General features: G+C 36.8%; 2 protein-coding genes across 4 annotated transcripts; both read right to left on the bottom strand.

Moving 5' to 3' along the window:
- Positions 1–1,403: 1,403 nt before the first annotated feature.
- On the bottom strand, positions 1,404–7,638 carry mapk12b (mitogen-activated protein kinase 12b). The gene is made up of 12 exons (XM_027006815.2): positions 7,354–7,638; positions 6,340–6,469; positions 6,149–6,207; positions 5,919–6,030; positions 5,736–5,765; positions 5,390–5,437; positions 4,786–4,900; positions 4,217–4,288; positions 2,284–2,363; positions 2,113–2,191; positions 1,706–1,879; positions 1,404–1,492 (listed from the first exon to the last, which is right to left on the bottom strand). The coding sequence occupies exons 1-12, from the start codon at positions 7,470–7,472 to the stop codon at positions 1,416–1,418; spliced, it is 1,095 nt and encodes a 364-aa protein (XP_026862616.2). The 5' UTR covers positions 7,473–7,638; the 3' UTR covers positions 1,404–1,415.
- Positions 7,639–8,461: 823 nt separating this feature from the next.
- On the bottom strand, positions 8,462–20,977 carry mapk11 (mitogen-activated protein kinase 11). Of its 3 annotated transcripts, none has more exons than XM_027006816.2 (12): positions 20,714–20,977; positions 17,966–18,095; positions 17,116–17,174; positions 16,703–16,814; positions 16,507–16,539; positions 16,048–16,095; positions 15,822–15,936; positions 12,822–12,893; positions 11,586–11,665; positions 10,918–10,996; positions 10,552–10,725; positions 8,462–10,332 (listed from the first exon to the last, which is right to left on the bottom strand). In XM_027006816.2, exons 1-12 carry the CDS (start codon positions 20,824–20,826, stop codon positions 10,259–10,261), a joined length of 1,089 nt encoding a protein of 362 aa, XP_026862617.1. In that variant the 5' UTR covers positions 20,827–20,977; the 3' UTR covers positions 8,462–10,258. The 3 variants fall into 3 exon arrangements, with proteins under 3 accessions (XP_026862617.1, XP_026862618.1, XP_035379134.1); XM_027006817.2 differs by having other exon boundaries at positions 16,507–16,536; XM_035523241.1 differs by lacking the exon at positions 8,462–10,332 and having other exon boundaries at positions 10,526–10,725; positions 16,507–16,536.
- Between the last annotated feature and the right edge of the window lie 440 nt (positions 20,978–21,417).

The raw sequence follows: 21,417 nt of genomic DNA, 5'->3' as shown, positions 1-21,417 counted from the left end.
TACATTTGTTCCTTGCATTACCTGTACATAATGGTATCACAGCTCTTTCCTATTCCTCTCAAATAGAACTTTGTAGAGTTGTCTCATGCTCTTTTGATATCTCTTTAGCTACCTATCTATAGATGATAAGCTGACAGATATGCTTTGAAAGTTATTGCCATCTTGGCACTCTGGATCTTTATTGACATTGTTGGCTATCACCATATTGCAGACGGCCTCCTCTGGGCCAAGAATGAAAACTGCTCTTCTGACACTAACATGAGGTAGTCATTCAGTCCTGTATAATTCAGCAAATACATTTCCATTCAATGAAAAGCAGATCTGATATATGACCAGTTTCAGTAAACAAATTAATTCTGTACGACAATGATATGAATGTATATCTGTTTCCCTCCTGAATGTTAGGATTATTGAGGACACTAGGGACTGGCTCACATTAGGCTGAACTCTCCATCTACTTTCTGTCATAGTTAAGACATAGTTGAATACTATAGTCTAAAACTGTATCCAGTATCTCTTTTGAGACAGTGTCGTGCCTTTGTCTCCTTCTGACTCTTTATCCTTGGTGAACCCCTCTTCCTCTTACAAGTCCACCACAGATCCAGACTCCACTTCCTCTGGCAATTGCAGGCTGTTGTCTCTGGTCTGCTTGTTACATTTTTAACATAGTTGGTAAAATAAATTTTCTTCTCTCTTTATACATGTTTTGATGACTGATAGCTACTAAAATGAATTGCACCTCATCACATCCCAGTTGGCACCCAGCTAGACACAAAGCAGAGACAGCACCCACACGAGAGCCAATCACAGACCATGATCATCAAACACCTCCCAGCCACTCCACTCATGTCGCTAATCACATACACTTTACAATATGCCCCTCCCCACTTAAAACACTAGATCTTCAACTACAGTGCTTCACATTAGTTTGAATCCAGTTTCACGTTATGCCAATTATCTTCCTGGTCCAAGATAATCTCTTTGTCCAGTTTCCTTTTTGTTTTGCTAACACTTTCTTGTTTGTTTTATAAATAAGGCCAACTGAAAAAAAAGTGAATAATGCTGTAACAACTATAAAAGTGAAAGGGATATTTCACCCAATATTTTGAAAAGATTTAACTTTAGGATTTTGATTATGTCAGCCAATTTCCTGACTCAATACATTTTATTTATAAACTTTCATGTTTTTCAAGTGATCCTTCTTTTTTGAGCTATATAAGAAAAAATGTAAAGTGTTTTGACTTTTTCTTTGTCAGAATCTTACTGATGAAGTGCATTAATTTAAAGGTACTTTCAAAGACAAACATAGACCTCTCAGAGAAAAGGAGTGTGTGTGTGTGTGTGTGTGTGTGTGTGTGTGTGTGTGTGTGTGTGTGTGTGTGTGTGTGTGTGTGTGTGTGTGTGTGTGTGTTCATTCAAACAGATGTCCCTTTGGAATCTCTTGGCTCTATGAAGGGGGGCTGGAAGGAGAGGATCTCTGTAAAGGTGTGACCTGCACAAAGAGACACAGAGAAGACAATTCATATATTCATAGATGTGACAATAAAATTCACTCTGGCAGTCTGTAAATCATTCCCCCCCCCTTCCCCTTCGTCCCTCTGGCTCTTTTTCCACACTCATCTCTGTGTTCTTATTCATTCAAGCATTACCCTACATATCCATCTTTTATCCCTCTTCAGCTCCCTTTACTTGACCTCCCCCTTACGTTTCCACTGCTCCAGAGGAAGGTCTGCATTGTCTATGGAGTGGTCATAGGGCATTGCCTCCATCTCTTCTTCAGGCTCTCGGAATTCAAAGAACATTGAGAGCTCCAGCGCCATGGTGGCACTGACACGCCTGTCAGGGTCCAGCACGAGCATCTTTTCCATAGCACTCACCACTGATAGATAGATAGATAGATAGATAGATAGATAGATAGATAGATAGATAGATAGATAGATAGATAGATAGATAGATAGATAGATAGATAGATAGATAGATAGATAGATACTACAAATAAAACTACAAAAACATTATAAAACATTAAAAAAAAATTTTTTTAGCTAAATAAAAAAATCTTTTCGAAAGTCAGCAATTTAACTATTGCCAATGTCCAACAACTGTTCTGCTTACCATCCGGGCTGGCTTTAAAGAAAATCGAGTGCAAGTCTTTCTTTGGCACTTTTGGAAGACTTCTAATGTAGTTTTTAGCCTGAGAAAGTGATGGATGGGAATATATATGATGTGGCAATAAGAGTGCTGCTGTATGCTATATGTGCACATGTGTGTTTTTACATCACTCACATCCTGACTCTGTAGCTTCATGATGAAATCCTGTGACGGTGTCCCTGTAATTTTCATTATTTCTCTAAGCTGGTCCAGATCTAATGTACAAGGTCAGGGAAACAAGGAACACAAGGAGCACAGTTATAGCCAATATCACCAATATAATGGCTCACCTTGGCAGAAATTCAAACCACTTATTTAATAATTAGAAGAGAGCCACAGAAGATTGCAGGTTTATCAAGGATGATGTATGATATGGGTAATTCTGCAACTAAAATGCTAAAATAAATGTTCTCCAGTCATGTGAAATATATATGTCAGCATCTCCACATATAAAGCAGCCATTCAATTCAAGTGTTTGTTGAATTCCTTCACAGACACACCTCATTCTACTTAATAAAATGCTGAATAGGTTATAACCAAAATCCTATTCTAATGTGCAACAGTATAAAAAACACTGCTGCTGTCATCACTATTATCTTGTTATAGAAGCAGCTGGATGGGAAAAGCAGTGCTAGGACTACCCAAAAAGTAAGGGTAGTCAAAATACATCTACAGACCATGCCAAAAGAGTTGAAAAGAAAGGTTAATGAGAAAAAGAAGGGTTCAATTGTAGCTTTACTGACAGAGGGATACAGTGAGCATCAGGTTGTTTCTATCTTGAAAATTTCAAAAACTGTGGTTCATAAGAACAAGGTCAAGCAGCAAACACATGGGACAACAACAGAGGTCGAAAATGACTCTCTACAGACTGTGATGATTGCGACCTCATTCTAGTCACTTGACAACCTTAAGATGACGTCAAGTGACCTACAAAAAGAATGGCATGCAGCAACCGGGGTGAATTGCACAGCGAGGACGGTTTGAAACAGGCTTCTGGAGGCAGGGCTGAAGTCATGCTAGAAAAAAAGCCCTTCATCAGTGAGAAGCAAAGAAGAGCCAGACTGAAGTTTGCGACCATAAGGATTGGACCGTAGAAGACTGGAGTAAGGTCATCTCCAATGAGTGCAATTTTCAGCTTTGTCCAACACCTTGTCATGTAATGGTTAGACGGAGACCCAGAGAGGCCTACAAGCCAATGTATCTCGCACCCACTGTGAAATTTGGTGCAGGTTCGGTGATGAGCTTGGGGTGTTTCAGCAAGGCTAGAATCGAGCAGATTTGTCTTTGTGAAGGACACATGAATCAAGCCACTTACAAAACTGTTCTGGAAGAAAACTTGATTCCTTCTGCTCTGACAATGTTCCCCAACTCTGATGATTGTTTTTTTCAACAGGACAATGCTCCATGTCACACAGCCAGGTCAATCAAAGTGTGGATGAGGGACCACCAGATCAAGACCCTATCATGACCAGCCCAATCTCCAGACCTGAACCCCATTGACAACCTTTGGAATGTAAGCCATCAAACAAAGTCAAGCTCCTGGAATTTCTGTGCCAGGAGTGCCATAAAGTTACCAAACAGCAATGTGAAAGACTGATGGAAAGCATGCCATGATGCATGAAAGCTGTGATTAAAAATCAGGGTTATTCCACCAAATATTGATTTCTCGACTCATCCTAACTTGAAATATTAGTTCTGTGTTGTTTGTAAATGAATATGAGGTGTTGTTTGTAAATGAATATGAGGTATGAACTAGAGTAACTGATAATTTTGTAGTGGTCTCTTATTTTCTCTCTCTCTCTCTCTCTCTCTCTCTCTCTCTCTCTCTCTCTCTCTATATATATATCTATATATATATATATATATATATATATATATATATATATATATATATATATAGAGAGAGAGAGAGAGAGAGAGAGAGAGAGAGAGATTATCAGTTACTATATATTATATACTATATTATCAGTTACTATATATATATATATATATAGAGTCAGACAGCAAGGAACTTGTTGCATGTGAACTTGTTTGCATTGACTGGTGTTCCAGGATGTACAAAGGATACGATCATTTCCTTTAAAGAGTGGCCTCCCAAGAAGCATCTCTGCCATGATACAGCCAACAGACCAGATATCAACTAAATGAAAGAAATGTAGACAGCAAGAACAAAATAAATAAAAACTATTTTAAAAAGCAATGGTTGTGCTATACAGTCTCTTTATGGTTAAATACTGCCATTAAATTTAATTTGTGCTAACAAAATGTATACAAAAAGGAATGTACACAACATATTGTAGTGCTGCCCCCAGGGAATAGCAATGCTAGTAGATGGACCAGTCAAATGCATAGTTCAGAGAAACAGTGGAGAATGGAGAATGTTTCAAAGCTCTGAGTAATTACTGAAAACTGTCTGCCTGTTATATATTTTTTCTATTACTTGTTCTGTTCTGCACTTTTTTTCATTTTCAGTAAGACAGCCAGGAACAGAGAGCCCAGCCAAAATATTACTAATAATTGCCCAAAGTGTCCCTTAGATGATCTCCTCACTTCTCATTAGCACATATTTGTATATTTAACAACCAAAAAACAAAACAAAACCATGATGTAATGTGTACACATGCACATATCTTTCACCTGTCTGTGAATAGTGCATCCAGTTAAGTATGACCTCAGGTGCTCTGTACCACCGAGTCACCACATAACCCGTCATCTCAGAGTCTGCTTGCCTGGCCAGCCCAAAATCTAGAATCTGCATACACAGTATTACCTGGTTATCAATAAATCTCAATAACCAGAATATAGCTGCAGTTTTGGGGGTTATTTTTGCTGAGATCACAGAGAGAACAACTGCATTTGGAATATTTTCCTAATATCTCAGAAAACAACCTGCCGCCTTCCTTTTTTTTAATCCATAAAATGTCATGTATTATTACTTACTCATGCATTTTTCATGCATTAATTAAACCCAGTGTTCAAATTTTCATTTCACAACTGATTCAGACCCTTTCATCATTCACAATGCTGGTCAAAAGCATCAGAAATGACTAAATGTTCAACATAATTATCATATACTTATCATATACTTGGGGCTACTGAGATATTTTCCTATGATGAAATTATTGTCTTTCTGACGTATATGCTTAAAACTGACTATTGTAGAATATCTTGGAAAAAAACAAGCACTTTTGATTAACTTAATTTACACTTTTACATTTTGTCCAGAATGTATGTTAAATACCTTTAGCTCACAGTTTTGGTTCACAGCCAGATTTCCTGGTTTGAGATCCTGTCGAAGATCCAAACAGATAAGTCTTATAAACTCATGCTTGTTCTCACATACACACAATCACAATCAAAGTCAAATGTTACTAGATCCATATATGTGAAAGTGGCATTCACTTTATTTTTGTTTTCTTCGATCAAGATATAAAAACTCATATCTGAAAATTCTTTAAGACACCCTCAAAAAAAGAACACAGAGAAGAGCTGTGGACAGAGAAAGAATGGGTGCGGGCGTTGAATGGAGTGGCCATCCTACTGCCCAGCCCCCCATGCATATAATTAACATGTCAGAGGTCACATACTCTGTGAATGATCCCAGAAGAATGAATATACTGTGAAGAAGGAAAAGCAACAAGTCAGAATGCAAGAGAACATATAAAGATAAATTTCACATTTGCACACATTAATTAAATCTTCTATAAAGGTTTGCAAAAGTGAATTACCTTGTGTGTGTGTATGTGTGTGTGTCTGTGTGTGTGTCTAACCTTCAGCCCCCTCAGTATTTGATACACCAGAAATTGCACCCTGTCTTCAGATAATTTTTCCATCTTCATCAGTTTCCCAAGGTCTGTACCCATGAATGGCATTACCAAGTAACTGCCAGAGAGAATGAGAAAGACACCTCTTAAAGATATTCCTGTGCAAAGTGAGGACTAAATATAATAATTAGAAACTGTTTTCTCAGCATGGAATTTTAAATATAAAATGAACTCACAAGTCCTGAAACCTGTCCAGAGATATTTCAGCAGTGAAGACATCAAACAGCCCTATCACCTGTTTTGGTCAATATACAGTTGAAGAATTTGGTATTGAGATATATCATGTAATAAGAGTACTGGGAAATTGTGGCAGTTGCCCTTGTGACAACTGCAAATATTTCTGGCCAATACAACTCTGTTAACCTACATTTTCATGCTTCATGTGCTTGAGCAGTCTCAGCTCTCTGTAAGCTCGCTTAGCAAAGAGTCGAGTCTGGAATGGACGGTGGAGTTTCTTAATGGCCACCTGTAAACCTGTTTTTCGGTCCGTGGCAGAGCTGTGAAAGGAAAAAGAACTTTCCAAACTCAAATAAGATCTAGAAATCAGAAGGTCAACTATCCATTAAATAATTAGATGTAGCATGGACTAATATAAGTTGTGTTGCTGCCACAAAGCAGCCAATGTTTAGAACATTTGAGGTAACACTTTTCAAAGGAACCACTCATACAGTTGTAGGATGTCAGTTTCATAACTGGTTGTTTATGTAAGGCATGGAAAGAAGAAAAACTTGTTAGCCATCCAGTGGAAAGAAAAAGAGGCCCCTCAAGGAGTGAACCCCCACCCCAACTAATACAGCCATTCAAACGCTCAATGGCCTGTTGGACCTGATAAATAGGAGATGAACAACTTCATTCAGCGTCTGAAACGCGAAATTAATCAGACCCAATAAAGACATGTTATAAGTTTAAATTATTAATAAACATTAGAAATGTTAAAAGTTTGAAAAGTAAACATCTAAGAAAAATGTGAACAGTGTATAAATGGGTGTTCAATTACTGCTTCTGCTTGTTAAACGTTAACAATGCCATCGAAAGGGGCTCTTTGTTATTCGCCACATTCTTGAAGACAGTCGGAAAAACACTGCAGAAAACAGTTTTACAGGGTACTGAAATTCAAAGAGCGTCTCTTAAAAGTAAAATCCCAGATTTGAATTGTCCATAATAGTTGCAGTTAACTAGCGAAGGCTTCGGCGATCTATTGCGTAATTGCGATGAGAATCTTGAGCATTAACGTTCAACGTAATTACGCAAATTCGGAGTAATTACGCAGAGAATCTTCAACTTTGTTTTTTTTTTCTTTAAACTAAAAAAGGTTAGCTGTGAATTACTAGCACGCACTTTAAAGTAATATTTGCATTATATTATATATCCGTTTACTTACCAAACCGTTCCATACGCTCCTGTGCCCACTTGGACTAGATCTCGATATCTTTCCGGAACATTCCAAACTGTTTTATTTATATCTTGGCGGTAGAATCCTGTCCTGGTACGAAGTGACATTTTACCCGTAGGAACGTCTGGGTTTTTACTATGTACTGTATCATGAATTCATTCAAACAGTTATTGACCCCAAACTAACAGACACCCATACACCGATGACTGCGGGCACTGGGGGCGTTTCACTTCCCCTATAGTTTACATGTACATCTTAAACTATGACATTCTGGCATTCTTAGATATTCCTTTCAAAACATTTTAGATAATAAAGAGCTAAACTAAATAAATGATAAATAAATAATAATTTATCCATGATAGAATTTCGAGCGTCGTTACTTTTACGTAGCTCATGCAAATATGAAACTTCATCCCACTTATGAAAAAAGTACATCCGATTTTAGTATTCAAACAAGCCCCATTTGTGATGGATCTGGAATGTGGGGCAAAATCCGTTTCAAATAATTTCCTTTAGTTTAATATATTTAACACACCACTTCACGGCACTTTACTAGCGTCTGCAGCCTAATAGCCCTTGACTTCATTTTGAGGGGGTGGGTGGGACAGAACACAGGCGAACACGTTGGATTGGTTACAAAGGCGAGATAATTCCTCCTTTCCTAACAGAACACCGGAACGGCGATGTTTCAAAAGCAAGGATCCGTAGAGAAGATGGAAAACTCAGCGAGCGTATTATTGCTATATACCCAAATAGCTTATATTTGGTAATGCAAAAGCACTTTTGCATTATCACGGCTGCATCAAAGCGTCAAATAAACCTGGTGTATATGATCTTTTAGAGATACCATACCCAACCTCTATTTAAAACCGTGAATATTAAAAAAATGAATTCGTGTAGCCTACGTGTTTTGGAGATACATTCATTTTGGAGATACATTCAAAATCCCTCCCCACCTACCATATTTATGTATTTACTTGTTAAAACTAAATTTCATATATCTAAATCTCATGCATTGCACCACGTATAACTACTGTGGGGATTATTATTATGATCTGCAGTCATTGGGCACTGGGCGAATAAAATTATTTTTTATAATATTGAAAATAATATAAGTAATAAAATGACAAATATTCGTATATAAATCAGTGAATCATAATACCAGCAAAGAAAAATCCATTAATATTTTCTGAAATACAAAACATACCCCACCAACATCAAAGATTCAGTGTAGATCAGATATCTTTCGAGGCAAAACATTCTTCATATTTGGTAAAATATATAAACACCACCCATAAAGAGAAACAACTACAGTGATTAAAAAGACATGGAAACTATGTTGAAACATCCTTAAGAAAGCAAATATTTCAGTCAGTTTTATGCTATTTGGGTCAAGCGAGGACTGAGCTCTTTGGATGTTTTTAATAACATGTTAGACAGGGCCTAGTAGATTAACTGATCTTGCTGCATTAATATATAGTTAAACCATTTCTGTATATGCAGGCATCCTGATCCATCCATTTGGTACATGAAGCATTACAAAAAATGGAATCCCATTCTGCATCATATGGGTTTTCACTGCACACCTTTGAATTCTGAAGTGGACATTTAGGCTGTGGAGAAACAGATTTTCAAACAACATACAGCATTTGAACACAAAGGTTTTTTTGTCTGGTCATTCATAATTGAACACTTGAGGTATTTAAGATTTCGATAATGCACCCACTATGGTGAATAAAAGATGGATTATATTGAATATTGAGCTAATATACTTTAGACATGCTGTATTTATATATTAAGTCTTAAAAATGTAAATGCAGAAGATTGACAAAAGAATGGAAACACAAAGTAATACAGACATACCAGTAATTATTTGGGCTTTGTCTTTTGTGTTTTAAGGAATCCTGTTATACATGTTTTGAAATATTTCTAACAAGAAAACAGTTTCTAATAAGAAACCACTCCAAGTATAATTGCTGGAAGACAAAAATAATATACTGTATTTTTTTTCCCCAGTGAAAGCTCCATCACACATCAGCTTTGTTGATATAATACAATTTGGTTATGGCATGTGAGGTTTCTGTTTTTTAATTCTAGTGTTTATATAGGGACAGCATGTATTGCTATTTGTGGGCTACAGCAGTCAGCCACTGTTTGTCCTTCCTGAGACTATTTTAACTATGATTGGGACATTTCACTGAAACACTGCTTCTTCTAAGACATTACCCCTTTTTGCTCTTTTTGCAACTTGGGCCATACCCATACACAGGGCACTCATTCATCCTCTTTCAATTTGCATGTTATGTCATAGATATTTTTATACTTTCATTGAAATAATTTACTTTGATCTTGTTTATCTTGTGTTTCCAGTGTTTTGTTTACCTACTGCCATTTCTACCCTGCAAATGTGTTTCAGATTCCAAGATTCCTTCTTGCATGCCACATTTAGTTTGGTTTGACTAACACCTGTATCCCAATTACAACTTATTTCTATCTGGCTTGAAATAAAAATACTATGAGAAGAAACCACATCATGCTCCCTGTAATGTTAATGCAATGGCTGTGCATGTATGTGTTTATAATGTGCCCTAAAATCTAGACACATGCTATTTTCCAGCATCCATGAAAACAAGCAGGCAGACACACACACACACACACACATACACGCACACACACACACACACACACATACACACACACACACACACACACACACACACACACACATGCGCACAATTTTAAAAAAAAGGCATCATGCCTAGGGAATGGGAATTCATTGTCACTTCTGTAATCATCCCCCAAAATGCTTAGAGTTCTGGTTGACAGACATAAGAATATTAGTCCTTCCTGGATAGTTGGTTATACTCTGTCTTGCAGGCCTTAATAGTTCTTTTTACTGTTCAGCAGGGAGACTGTCTGTTTTGTTGACAGGTGTTTTGAAACTGTTCACTTCTTCAAACACCAGCTCTGTGAAAAAATTGAAGGAATAGTTAATTTATGCACAGAATAATGAAAAAGACTTTATATACCTTAGAATACTGACATTATTTTGTGTACCTTCAAACAGTGATCCAAACAAGACAAAGCTACTGAAACCATTTAAGTTACATCATATGATATTATAAAGCATCATCTGTTTATGTGATCAACTTTAAACCACTCAGTCCCTGTCTTGCTTTCTCTGACCCTTCCATTCTTCCAAGGTGCGGTCCTTGCTCTCTGGGGTCTGGTCATAGGGTGATGCCTCAGGTTCATCATCAGGATCGTGGTACTGGGAGAAGTATGGGTGTGACAAGGCCTCGCTGGCAGAGATCCGCCTGTCACAGTCCAACACCAACATTCTCTTCAACAAATCCACCGCTAACAGAGAGAGAGTGAGACAAGAGAACAGAAGAGAACTTTAAGAGAGCACTTAAGTTAAAATTAGGTATGAGATTACAGTAAATAGATATTGATCACATCAGAAATGTCAGACTGCTGTTATGGCCTGTTGGGAATGCCTTCAAAGGCAAAGATTAAAGTGCTGTGTGTAATGTATCCATTCAGTCTCACCCAGTGGATTGGCTCCTCTAAATATCTTCCCCAGATCCTGCTGGGGCATGTATGGAAGGGACTGAATGTATTTCTGGGCCTAGACAAAAACAGTTAACAATTAGCTCAGGTTCAGCTGTCATGTGGAGGTGTCACACTCCCATACTCAGTTCCTCCTGCTCTTATCATCACAGTCCATATTGATCACAGGCCCCACCCTATTAGTCTTTCATCTGTCTCTTGATTCACTCCCCCTTCAAATAGTCTACACTTTGTCTTAGTCCTTGCAAAGTCTCTCATCCCCATTCACAAATTCCATGAATTAGATTGTCATTTGGAACCTTTTCAAGTTTTTAACCTATTTCTGCCCTATTCAAGTAGTGATCTGGCTTCCTTCTACATTTTGTTTACCGATTGTCTGAACCAGGACTGTTTACTCATTCCTAACTTTGCATTGCACTTATATAAATCATCTGCTATTATATATTATTGCTCAAAAATGAGCAATGAACATTTTGCTGGAACATTTCAGTAAATAATGTCACTAAAGCAACTCCTAGCCCATAACTTTACCAATCATAACATTTTATACATGTTAGAACTGATGAATTCTTATGAATTAGCAATTATGAGATTATTAAACAATCATTCTTGCATAAATGATACTCTCTACAAAAAGTCATTCTCACATGCTCTGATGAAATCTTCTTGAGCAGATCAGGAGTTGGAGTGCCAACTACTTCCATGATTCTCTTAAGCTGATCTATATCTGAAGAGGCAGTGTAAAAGATCGCCATCATAGAAATATGAATTCGTATCTAGCATCATGTCATTGAAATAGAATCTGCCTTGACATTATGGAGAATCAGGAACATGTGTCAAATACATTCTCCCTGTTTTTATACTATGTAAAATGTGCCATAAAGACTAACATTTTCAACACTACATAGGACTGAATTCACAAGATAAATGCCATATTCCATTTAAAGGGACATTTTTAATATCTATACACATACATGGTGATGGCTAGGTAACTCAGATATATCAATTGCTTGAATAATTTGTTAAAACTCATTAAGATAGATCCCCCACTTCCAATGAACTCCATTCAATTTCAACATCCATTCCACAAACACTGTACATGCACACCTTGGCTGTTACAGACAAAAATGTTCCTTGTAATGACTTTGTCAACATTCTTCAATCATTTATTTATGAAGAGGCTAAAGTGTCTAGTTGTTTTAACTGTTTTTGCATGGTTGAATCATATGAATGCCAGAATCATTCATCTGCCAGAATGGTAACTGGAAGTCTGTACCAAGCTTAATAGAGTCAGCGAAATTGGACAAAACCAAAAGTTAAACAAAAGACAGTCTACCCTGTAGTCCACTGCATCAAAGTGGTTACTGCAGACCCTTAACTATTTTTTTCCAATTAGCTTGATATCAGTATCATCACCATATTCAGGTATTGCCATAATTTGTATAAGGCTGTTTGTTAAGGGAAATATGTGGAAGTTAACATTGATTTGTGCTCTCAGCCCACAACAAACTGCATGTACTGACATAAAAATGGTCTGAGGTAACTAGAAATCATCCAGCATAACCATTTAGGCTCAATTGTGAACTTCCCTTTTAACTGTCTCATATTTTTCATTAGCCAAAGACTCAACATTTCAGGTACCAATCCTAAACCTCATTATCTATAAATTAATAAATATGGAGTATACTTCTTGGTTTACTTCAATATGTCAACAAACTTTGTTATATTTGAAAATCACTTTCTATTATATAGTCATGTTACGTACTGCAATAGGATTCTGAAATATAATTTAAACCACTCTAATGAACTTTTTGTCTTCCCTGAGAAAGCAGCTTACCCAAAGATGGTGCCTAGGTGCAGCTCTAGTACTGGCTAAAGGATACAGTCATTACCTGGAAACAAAACCTTGCCTTTGAGAAGCTCTCCCATTATGCACCCAACAGACCAGATATCCACTAAAAACAAAAACATAAAAAAAAAAAATTCACCTTGATTTTAATCCAGGCCATATGAGTAAATTGTAATCGGTAATCAAACATTTTTAAAACACTACAATTTTAAGATTTCAGTAAACCCTAATTACTTAACATTATTTTTAAATGTTTGAGTATCTACCTATCACTTATCACTTGCCACATTTTTTCTTTTCTTTTTTTGTCAAGATAACCCTTCAGATGAAAACTAGTTTTATAAGGCAATTGTCCTGCTCCACGCTCATATAAATCCCACAGTGTCATCAACTACAGGACACAGTCTTAGAGACTTCAAGCTAAATTCTGCCTCCAAATTCGATGCTGATGACAAAATAAAGCCCAATAAAGTCAGTTTTATATAGCAGCCTGTATGGCATTGGTTTGTTGAATGCTAAAGTGTTTGTGATTTAGTCCTGGTTAGCATCCACACTGACATATTTATCACTGAACCTAAAGCCGTACACAAAAATTACGGTTAGACCCTGACTGAACAGATTATATGGCATATATTTTTCAACAATATAAAAATGCCAACAGAACACTTCTCTGGACTCAATACACTTATGAGAATTGTAATCTAGGGTGGTATTTCTAGCATTTTTCAAAAAGAAGCAAAGTACTACAAAACGCATCAATAGAGCGAAAAACCAGCATTTTCCGCATTTCTCCAGTGTACTAGATAGCTGGTTCTAATAAAACCTTGCCACAATTTCTGTATTAGTACCTTTTGTTAGAGCAACTGAGAACACTGCCTTGCACACCATATAAGTGGATGAAGAGCCCTTGAACAGGTCAGTCTAGGTCCTCTATAAAACGAATTCTGGTGCAGTTCATTTGAGGTATGAACACACTACGGACCAAAGGCACCAAATGTACCAAACACAGGACATGATGTCACAAGATGCGACCCTAAACACTGCATGAGAGAACTAGTAGTAGTAGCAATAAGGGAGTGCCTTAATTTAATATTTAGTCCAACTAGCTTATCTGTATTATACAGTGGCCATGAAGACCCATCGCAATGCAAATGGAAAAACACACTGCAATTACACAAAGCAAATTAATCCAAATGAAACCACATGTTACATTTCTAAAACATGGTGTAAAAAAAACATGCAACTTCAGAAACGCTGAAAATCCAGCCACCACAAAATGGAAGTGTTTCTGGTGGACACGCAGAGGGGATAGACTCCTATGAGACCAGTGGTAAATAAGTAGCTGATGAAAAATTATACTTGTGATTATCACTGTTTTATCAATGTTGGTTAGGCTGATACAGAATGAACAACTGACCTATTCATGCTCTGTATTCCAGCATATTTACTGTTGCTAGGTTGTACAGAACAGAGCCTTAAAGAACACTGATAAAATCCCATTCAACACAACTAAGTTTCTGTCTTAATACCTGTTAAAATAGCTATCTACATTCAGAGTGTGTTACTAATTTACAGCAAAGGTTACATTTTCGTTCAAATTTGATGGTTTAGCTGGTGTGCTACAATGACCAGATTGGTTAGCTGGTCTGCTAGAATGGCCAGCTGGTTATCTGAAGTGTGATAATTTTACATGCATATAAAATATGGTTTGAAATCAATAACACTCTAAATGTAGCTATATAGACAGAAACTGAGTTGTATTAGACAGTATCTCATTAGGTTGAACTGGATTGTGAAATAGTAACACTGAATGTAGCCAGCTAGCTACATCTTTTCTGGCAGGGTGAGGTTTAGATATGGATTATATGGGATTTTGTCTTATCTGTTCTTTACAAACTTGCCACAAAATACACAAGAATGCGAACCACGAATAGGCCAATTGTTCATTGTGTACCAAATGCCAATGACAAAACCGTGGTAATCACAAATATAACTAAATTTTTACTAGTTGTTCGGTTGTCCATCCCTTCTTCATGTCTCCTAGAAACAACAATTCCCTAGTTTTGTGACTGGATTTGCAGTGTTTTTGTTCTTTTTTGCCAGTTCTTTTTACCAGTTTTCAACTGGTAGAAATACCACCCTATACACAAGCGCCATGTGTTTAGCTCAGGTTTGGTTGGTGTTATGTAGTTATTGTTACAAATTATACATCATAAAGTTTTTCATTCTGGATGTGAAGTATCCATATGACTTTTGTTTTATGTCTTTAGGTTTTATGGTCACTATGTCAGTATAGATGCTAAGCAAACCAATAAATGCAATAATGTACCATTTTTCTGCTTTGGTCTGGGCCAAGAGAAAGGAACTACAATTTACATTTATCTGACGCTTTTTATCCAAAACAAATTACAATTATGACTGAGTACAGCTTGAGCAATTGAGGGTTAAGGGTCTTGCTCAGGGGCCCAACATTGCCAACTTGGCAGTGGTGGGGTTTGAACCAGAAACCTTCCAATAACAAGTCAAGTATCTTAACCACTAAGCAAATTGACATTTCCGGTTTAGCATACGTAGAATAAAGACAGAGTTCAAGTGAATTTTGACATTCAACAAACCAATACCTGACAGGCTGTTAAATAAATTTCACTGTAGACATGAATGGATCGGGTTGCATTTTGTCATCAGCGTTGAATCTGAATGCAGTAGAATTTAGCTTGAAGTCTCTGGGACTGCCATATGTGTTGGAATCTGTCTCAAAAGGGCACCATCGGCATGAATGTACCAATGCCAAAGGGTTCTGGCCAAGCATCAACATATGGCGTGTTGGCAATGAGAATGCATTGAAATTTAATATGGGTTGAGAAAGGGTTGAACCGTAGAGAAACACAGAATTTAGTGCTTCTCTAAACCTGATCTTAAGATGCAGACATAAAAAGATTTTAAAACGTAAAAATATGTTTGTAATTTGATACATCAGATACTAGTAAAAGTGTAAGTATATAAATAATGACTCCTTTGGTAAGTGCATTCTCACCTGTTTGATTGTAGTGCATCCAGTTGAGCATAATTTCTGGTGCTCTGTACCAACGCGTTGCTACATACCCTGTCATCTCGTCATCTGTCTGTCTAGCCAATCCAAAGTCCAGAATCTGATGACACAATCCAGTGACTGATTACATAATCAATAGTAGTAGTAGGACATACAAGATCTAATATTTATCTTTGTTATTTAGCATTACCAACTATAATAAATGCATTACCCTGAGCTCACAGTCTTCATTCACAGCTACATTGCTTGGCTTTAGATCCTATAAAACAGAGATGATATATATTACATGACAGGACAGTCATATGTAGAAAGATGCACTCAGGGTAATGGAGATATGATACATAAAGAAGTAAACATGGTTTTCAGTTTTCTACCTAGTTTTCTACTTCCTCCGTTGTACATCACACTGGAAGCTTCTCCTATTACAAAACTTGCTCTAGCACGTTACTACTACAGGACTATTTGTCAAATAGCTAAAAGAGAAATATTGATACCACTGTTATATGTAATGACAATAGCTTTATCAGTGATTAATTAATGACAAATTCTTGTGCAGTTACTGAATGTGTTACCTGTTTTACACAAACACATGGTACATTTGTATCTACATGATTCATCAGATCAGCTTTGAGCGAGAAGAGAAAAACAGAGGAAAAGCAGAGAAACTTACTCTGTGTATCAGTCCAGCAGAATGAATGTACTGCTTCGGATGAAGAGAAGAGAGGAATGGGAACATGGGGAAGAAGGGTGACAAAGACAAGATACCAAAAAGGTTAGAAATGTATTTCAAAGATGTCTGAGCATAATACAATTTTTTAAGCGTTTTTCCTGAGAAAGGCTCAATAAACTTTCATTTCTTGAAAAACCTTAAGGCCTCGGAGCAGCTGATAAATGAGAAACTGCACATGTTCATCTGAAAGGCGCTGAAACTTGACTATGTTGTTGAGATCTGCTCCCATCAGATTAGTGACAAGGTAGCTACAAAAAAAGGTCAGGAAGAGAAGAATTTACACTCCTGAGCCAGGTGACACACCTCATAGTCCACTAACCAATAATTTGTAAATAAGCATTGGTCAAAAATGTCTTTTTGTAGCTTAGATTTGATCCCAGTGTTAAAGCATTGAAATACCTTTAACATACCAGATACAGATACTAATTCTAAGACAGCTATTCTTTAATATTCTTTAGCAAACAGTCCTACTACAAGAAATGGCTTGCATAAATTTTATGTAATATAACACAACCAAAATTGTGGCTAAAATTGTAGGTAGATACCTACACCTCATTGAATTCTTCAAGAGATGCCGCAGGTGAAAAAACATCTAGCAACCCAATAACCTAAGAAAACACACACACACACAAACACAAATGATGAACATATGATACAAATGCAAATACAAATAATAACACAAATAATTACACAAGTATTGACATCAAAATATTGACTTTTGGATGACGATTAAAGGGTGTCTAATATTTCAAGCATATGTAATAACCAAATAGAGCTTTTCTTAGATTAATTATAAAGTTATTCAGTTCTCTGGCAGAACTCTGTATGCTTGGAATACTGCCATGCCATGAAGATAAAACCTAATGATAACAATTGCACATCCATTCTTCATAAATGCTGTACACATCTGTATACTATATTAGTACGTTTGACATATCAGGGTCACATACAGGAATGTATGGAACTACAGTAGTCTTAAATACAGTCATCTTAAGCTGTGCCATTTGAACCTGATGGAGTTTTATGTGTAGAATGGAATCCAGGTTGCTATGATTGTTTTAATACACTACCCTACAGTCACTGCTAACATATTTCCCTAGCAGACTCTCACCAAAATGAGTAAAAACAGTTGACTCAGTGTGGCTTTTTAAAATAATTTTTTATATGTTTTTTATCATTATTTTTAGAAATGTCAGTTGGAATTGGATGGCCAATAAAAATTGGTACAATTCTTTGAATTACTGTTTCTTTATTGACAAATGTACTCCAGTAACATATAAAGCACTGCTAGTGAAAAATAAACACAAACAGCCTTGAAAACTGCAGTTGTAACTGTAAGTCAGTACTATGCACATCTGAGTAACTCACAGTGGGAGTGTGGAGTATGGCTTCAACTTACATTCTCATGTTTCATGTGCTTGAGCAGTCTCAGTTCCCTATAAGAGCGCCTACTATGGATGAGAGACTGGAATGGACGAGAGAGTTTCTTAACTGCAACCTTCTGACGGAGCAGCACATCATATGCTGAGCTAAAGAGAAGAGAACAGAAGAGCAGTCATGTTAGAGACAGCACATAGAGACATTACAGTGCATAGACATGAGAAATTCTAACATGAATTTAGCAGTTAGCATGAAAAAGCATGAAAGCATCAATAAGAAAAATAAAAGGACAGAGTGACACCACTTAGCTTGACCAAAACCATGAGCGCTCACTAAGCTTTTTTTTTTTTTTTTTACTTTGAACAGTAAAACAAGGCCAAGCTAAGCAATTCAGCTCAACTTTAACACAAGCAATTACTGACTAACTCTTGACAAAAGGCAGGTCTTGGTTGTGTGCATATTCGTAAACACAGAAATAAGAGCCAACTGCCATAACTGGACTTAGGCAGGTATTGGTTGTGTGCATATTTATAAACACAGAAATAAAAGCCAACTGCCATAACTGGACTTAGGCAGGTCTTGGTTGTGTGCATATTTATAAACACAGAAATAAGAGCCAAGAGCCATAACTGAACTTCTCACCATTGTTGTAAGAGTGTTGTCTAGTGACAAATAATGTAACATTATTATGTTGTATACAGCATCTGCCATTTTGCTGGAAACCTACAATCCTGTAAAATATCACATCGATTATAAAATACTTCTAAGACCTACAAAGCACTGAATGGTCTTGCCCCACAGTACCTAGTGCATTATGACCCACCATGTCTGCTTAGATCAAAAGGTGCAGGTTCTTTACTTTTACCAAGAATAAGAAAATCTACCGCAGGGAGCAGAGCTGCAGGGGGACAGAAACATGTCACAATTTTGTCTCACTAGCCAGCACTAGCACTAAGCCATCTCTAAAATCTCTACAGATTTTAGTTCCAACCATGCCTGACTCTAATCCTGGAATAATACTTAACTGGAATATTAATTAACTGAATCAGTTGTTATTAATGTTATAAATGTTATTAATGTTAGAACTAAACTCCACAGGGTGGGACTTCTCACAGATCATCCTGACTCTAGGCCACAGGAGGCTCTAAAAAAGATTTTTTTGGAAGCCCTCTTTAATGCTTCCATAATAACCATAATATATATCTGGTAATGAATATATAAATATATAGTTAAAATATAAGTAAATATATAGTCTAAATATATAGCTAAAAACTGGTAGTATTAATAACAGGTATAGATTGAAATACATTTAAGACTAGAACATTGATTTTTTAAAAAGCCTACATAAATGTACAAATAAAAAAGCTAAAGATTTGCTATAAAAATAAACATTTTACATTAAAGCAAAAGGCATATGATTAGATCCAAAACAGAATTTTTTAACATATATTTTTTTAAGACTGGTTAAGACTAGCCAGATATTCAGAAGCTATATCACTTGACAGCTCATCATGGCAACAAATGGCAAAGATGTGAGGTGTCTAATGGTATAATTATGACACATATAAGATAATGCCTAGTTTTGTAGAAAGACCATGTGCACGCATTGTTACAGTGGCAACCTGAACACTGCTGCAACCACCTAGCTCACTGTCCCTTTCTGTCTCAACACTCCATGACTCTTCTGTGATAACTTACACATGTTGCACCTCTTTAGGATAAATAGATAGATCGCTTTATTGAACCCAGAGAGAAAGTCAAGAAATTACCACTCTATATACTTTAAGTCATCTAGATTATGATCATATGTGTTGCGGCATGCAGTTTCCCTTTCATTAAATGTGTGCTCTTGAATATTTTGTGACATGTGTAGTCCGATTTTTTGAAGATGTTTTGTTATGGTTATGTTACCCATGTGGAAAATCACATTAAAAGCACCCTTTGGTACAAACGCAAATTGGCAGCATGGTAAAAGTTCATTTAGTTGTTTAGGCAACTTTCCTGAAAGACAATGGGCAATGATTGGGAGCACTGGTTCAATTTAACCCAGCAGATTCTGTGGTCTATATCCTGGGCTAGAATACCTTGTTTGTAAAAAGTTATTCCAAAGAGCCCAACATCTTTCATGTGCAGTCCTACACAACTGACAGACTCAGGCTGTATTTGGATGGAAGGGTGTGATCATGCTCTTTTTAAATGTTTTTTCTGTCATTTCTTTGGTTGTTTCCATAGACCTGTGAGTCCAGTTGCAAGTGGATGTAAAAAGGAGCTCACATCAAGGCTGAAAACCCATGGCCCAATGTACAGTATTTGATTACTGGGGCTTAAATGAAAGATCTGGATGGATAAAAACAGGTTGGGATGTTTTAGCAGGCCTGACCCAGTGTAATTATCAATCCAGGGAACCGTTTTTCGTTATCCACTTTACCTATGGATTATCCCCTCAGACCACAGAACCGACACCGAACGAACATGGTCCAGTCTGCTTCTTAAAGGAATCTGATGTGCATTACATTTGATCATGAAGAAGTCGAACCCTGACACGAAAGCTATAGAGCTGGCTGTTAAACCCCATCTCGGTGAAAAGATATCAATGCACCTCGGTGCATTACCGCTTGTTGGACAATTGCTATCAGCAATAGGCTTACAATGGGCATAGCCTATAGCGTTTGGGCTAATCGCTAATAGTTTTATTTGTTTTAGGAGTGATCGTATTGTGTTGAAGAGAGCCACATAGCTGCCTCATCTATCTTTAATCTGAACTCACCATACTGAGCCATACGCCCCGGAGCCAACCGGTGTGAGATTCTGGTAGCGTTCGGGCACCTCCCATACAGTCTTGCTGAGCTCTTGGCGATAGAATCCCGGTCTGGCAGACATTATCTCCACTAAATAATCCCAGACTAAACTACCGTATCCAGTGGTAATATTCGCCTTTAAACTAGGAGGATACTCCGGAGAATTAGCCTAGGGTTTCTCTTCTCGCAATTTAGAAGAATAGGAAGCACCGTTTTACCATCTGTCTGTGGGTATGCGCGCGCACGTGAGACAGACGATGTGGTGGGTGTTTGCAATTTCGGGCTGCATTTGCTCAGATAACCATTTCTTAGAAAGTGAAAAATGCTGTGTTATAAAAATGGAACAAGCAGTTATATAAACACTATCTACTTTTAACGTTGATAGTGCATGTATCTCAGTTAGAAGCGACATGTCAAATGGCTGATCAATTAATTAAATTGAGAAAGCGGTTAAATTTTACTAGGTACTATTTAAAGTTAAAGGAAAAGATCAAGACGATATTTAGCATTTTTGAATTTTGAAATATGTCTTTTAATAATGTGTGATAATCTTAGTTGCAATATTATAAACAGATAATGACAAACCGATAGAATTTAATTATAACTGAATAGTTTAGACGAGAAGTAAATGAAGGAGTGAAATATAGCTGTTGTGGAAAAAAAAAAAGAAAAA

This window comes from Electrophorus electricus, chromosome 2 (genome assembly GCF_013358815.1).
Source record: "Electrophorus electricus isolate fEleEle1 chromosome 2, fEleEle1.pri, whole genome shotgun sequence".
Classification (NCBI taxonomy): domain Eukaryota; kingdom Metazoa; phylum Chordata; class Actinopteri; order Gymnotiformes; family Gymnotidae; genus Electrophorus; species Electrophorus electricus.
Note: the sequence above shows the minus strand (reverse complement) of the source record. Positions and strands in the feature narration are given on the sequence as shown.

Excerpts from the sequence above, each read along its gene's own strand:
- mapk12b (XM_027006815.2), bottom strand. The coding sequence starts at position 7,472 with ATGTCACTTCGTACCAGGACAGGATTCTACCGCCAAGATATAAATAAA. Across the intron at positions 6,470-7,353 it reads GGAGCGTATGGAACGGTTTG|CTCTGCCACGGACCGAAAAA; the intron begins GTAAGTAAACGG and ends TTCCTTTCACAG. Across the intron at positions 4,289-4,785 it reads GATGCACTATTCACAGACAG|TTGATATCTGGTCTGTTGGC; the intron begins GTGAAAGATATG and ends TCTTTCATTTAG.
- mapk11 (XM_027006816.2), bottom strand. The coding sequence starts at position 20,826 with ATGTCTGCCAGACCGGGATTCTATCGCCAAGAGCTCAGCAAGACTGTA. Across the intron at positions 17,175-17,965 it reads AGCACATGAAACATGAGAAT|GTTATTGGGTTGCTAGATGT; the intron begins GTAAGTTGAAGC and ends GTGTTTTCTTAG. Across the intron at positions 10,726-10,917 it reads TAGAGGAGCCAATCCACTGG|CGGTGGATTTGTTGAAGAGA; the intron begins GTGAGACTGAAT and ends TCTCTCTGTTAG.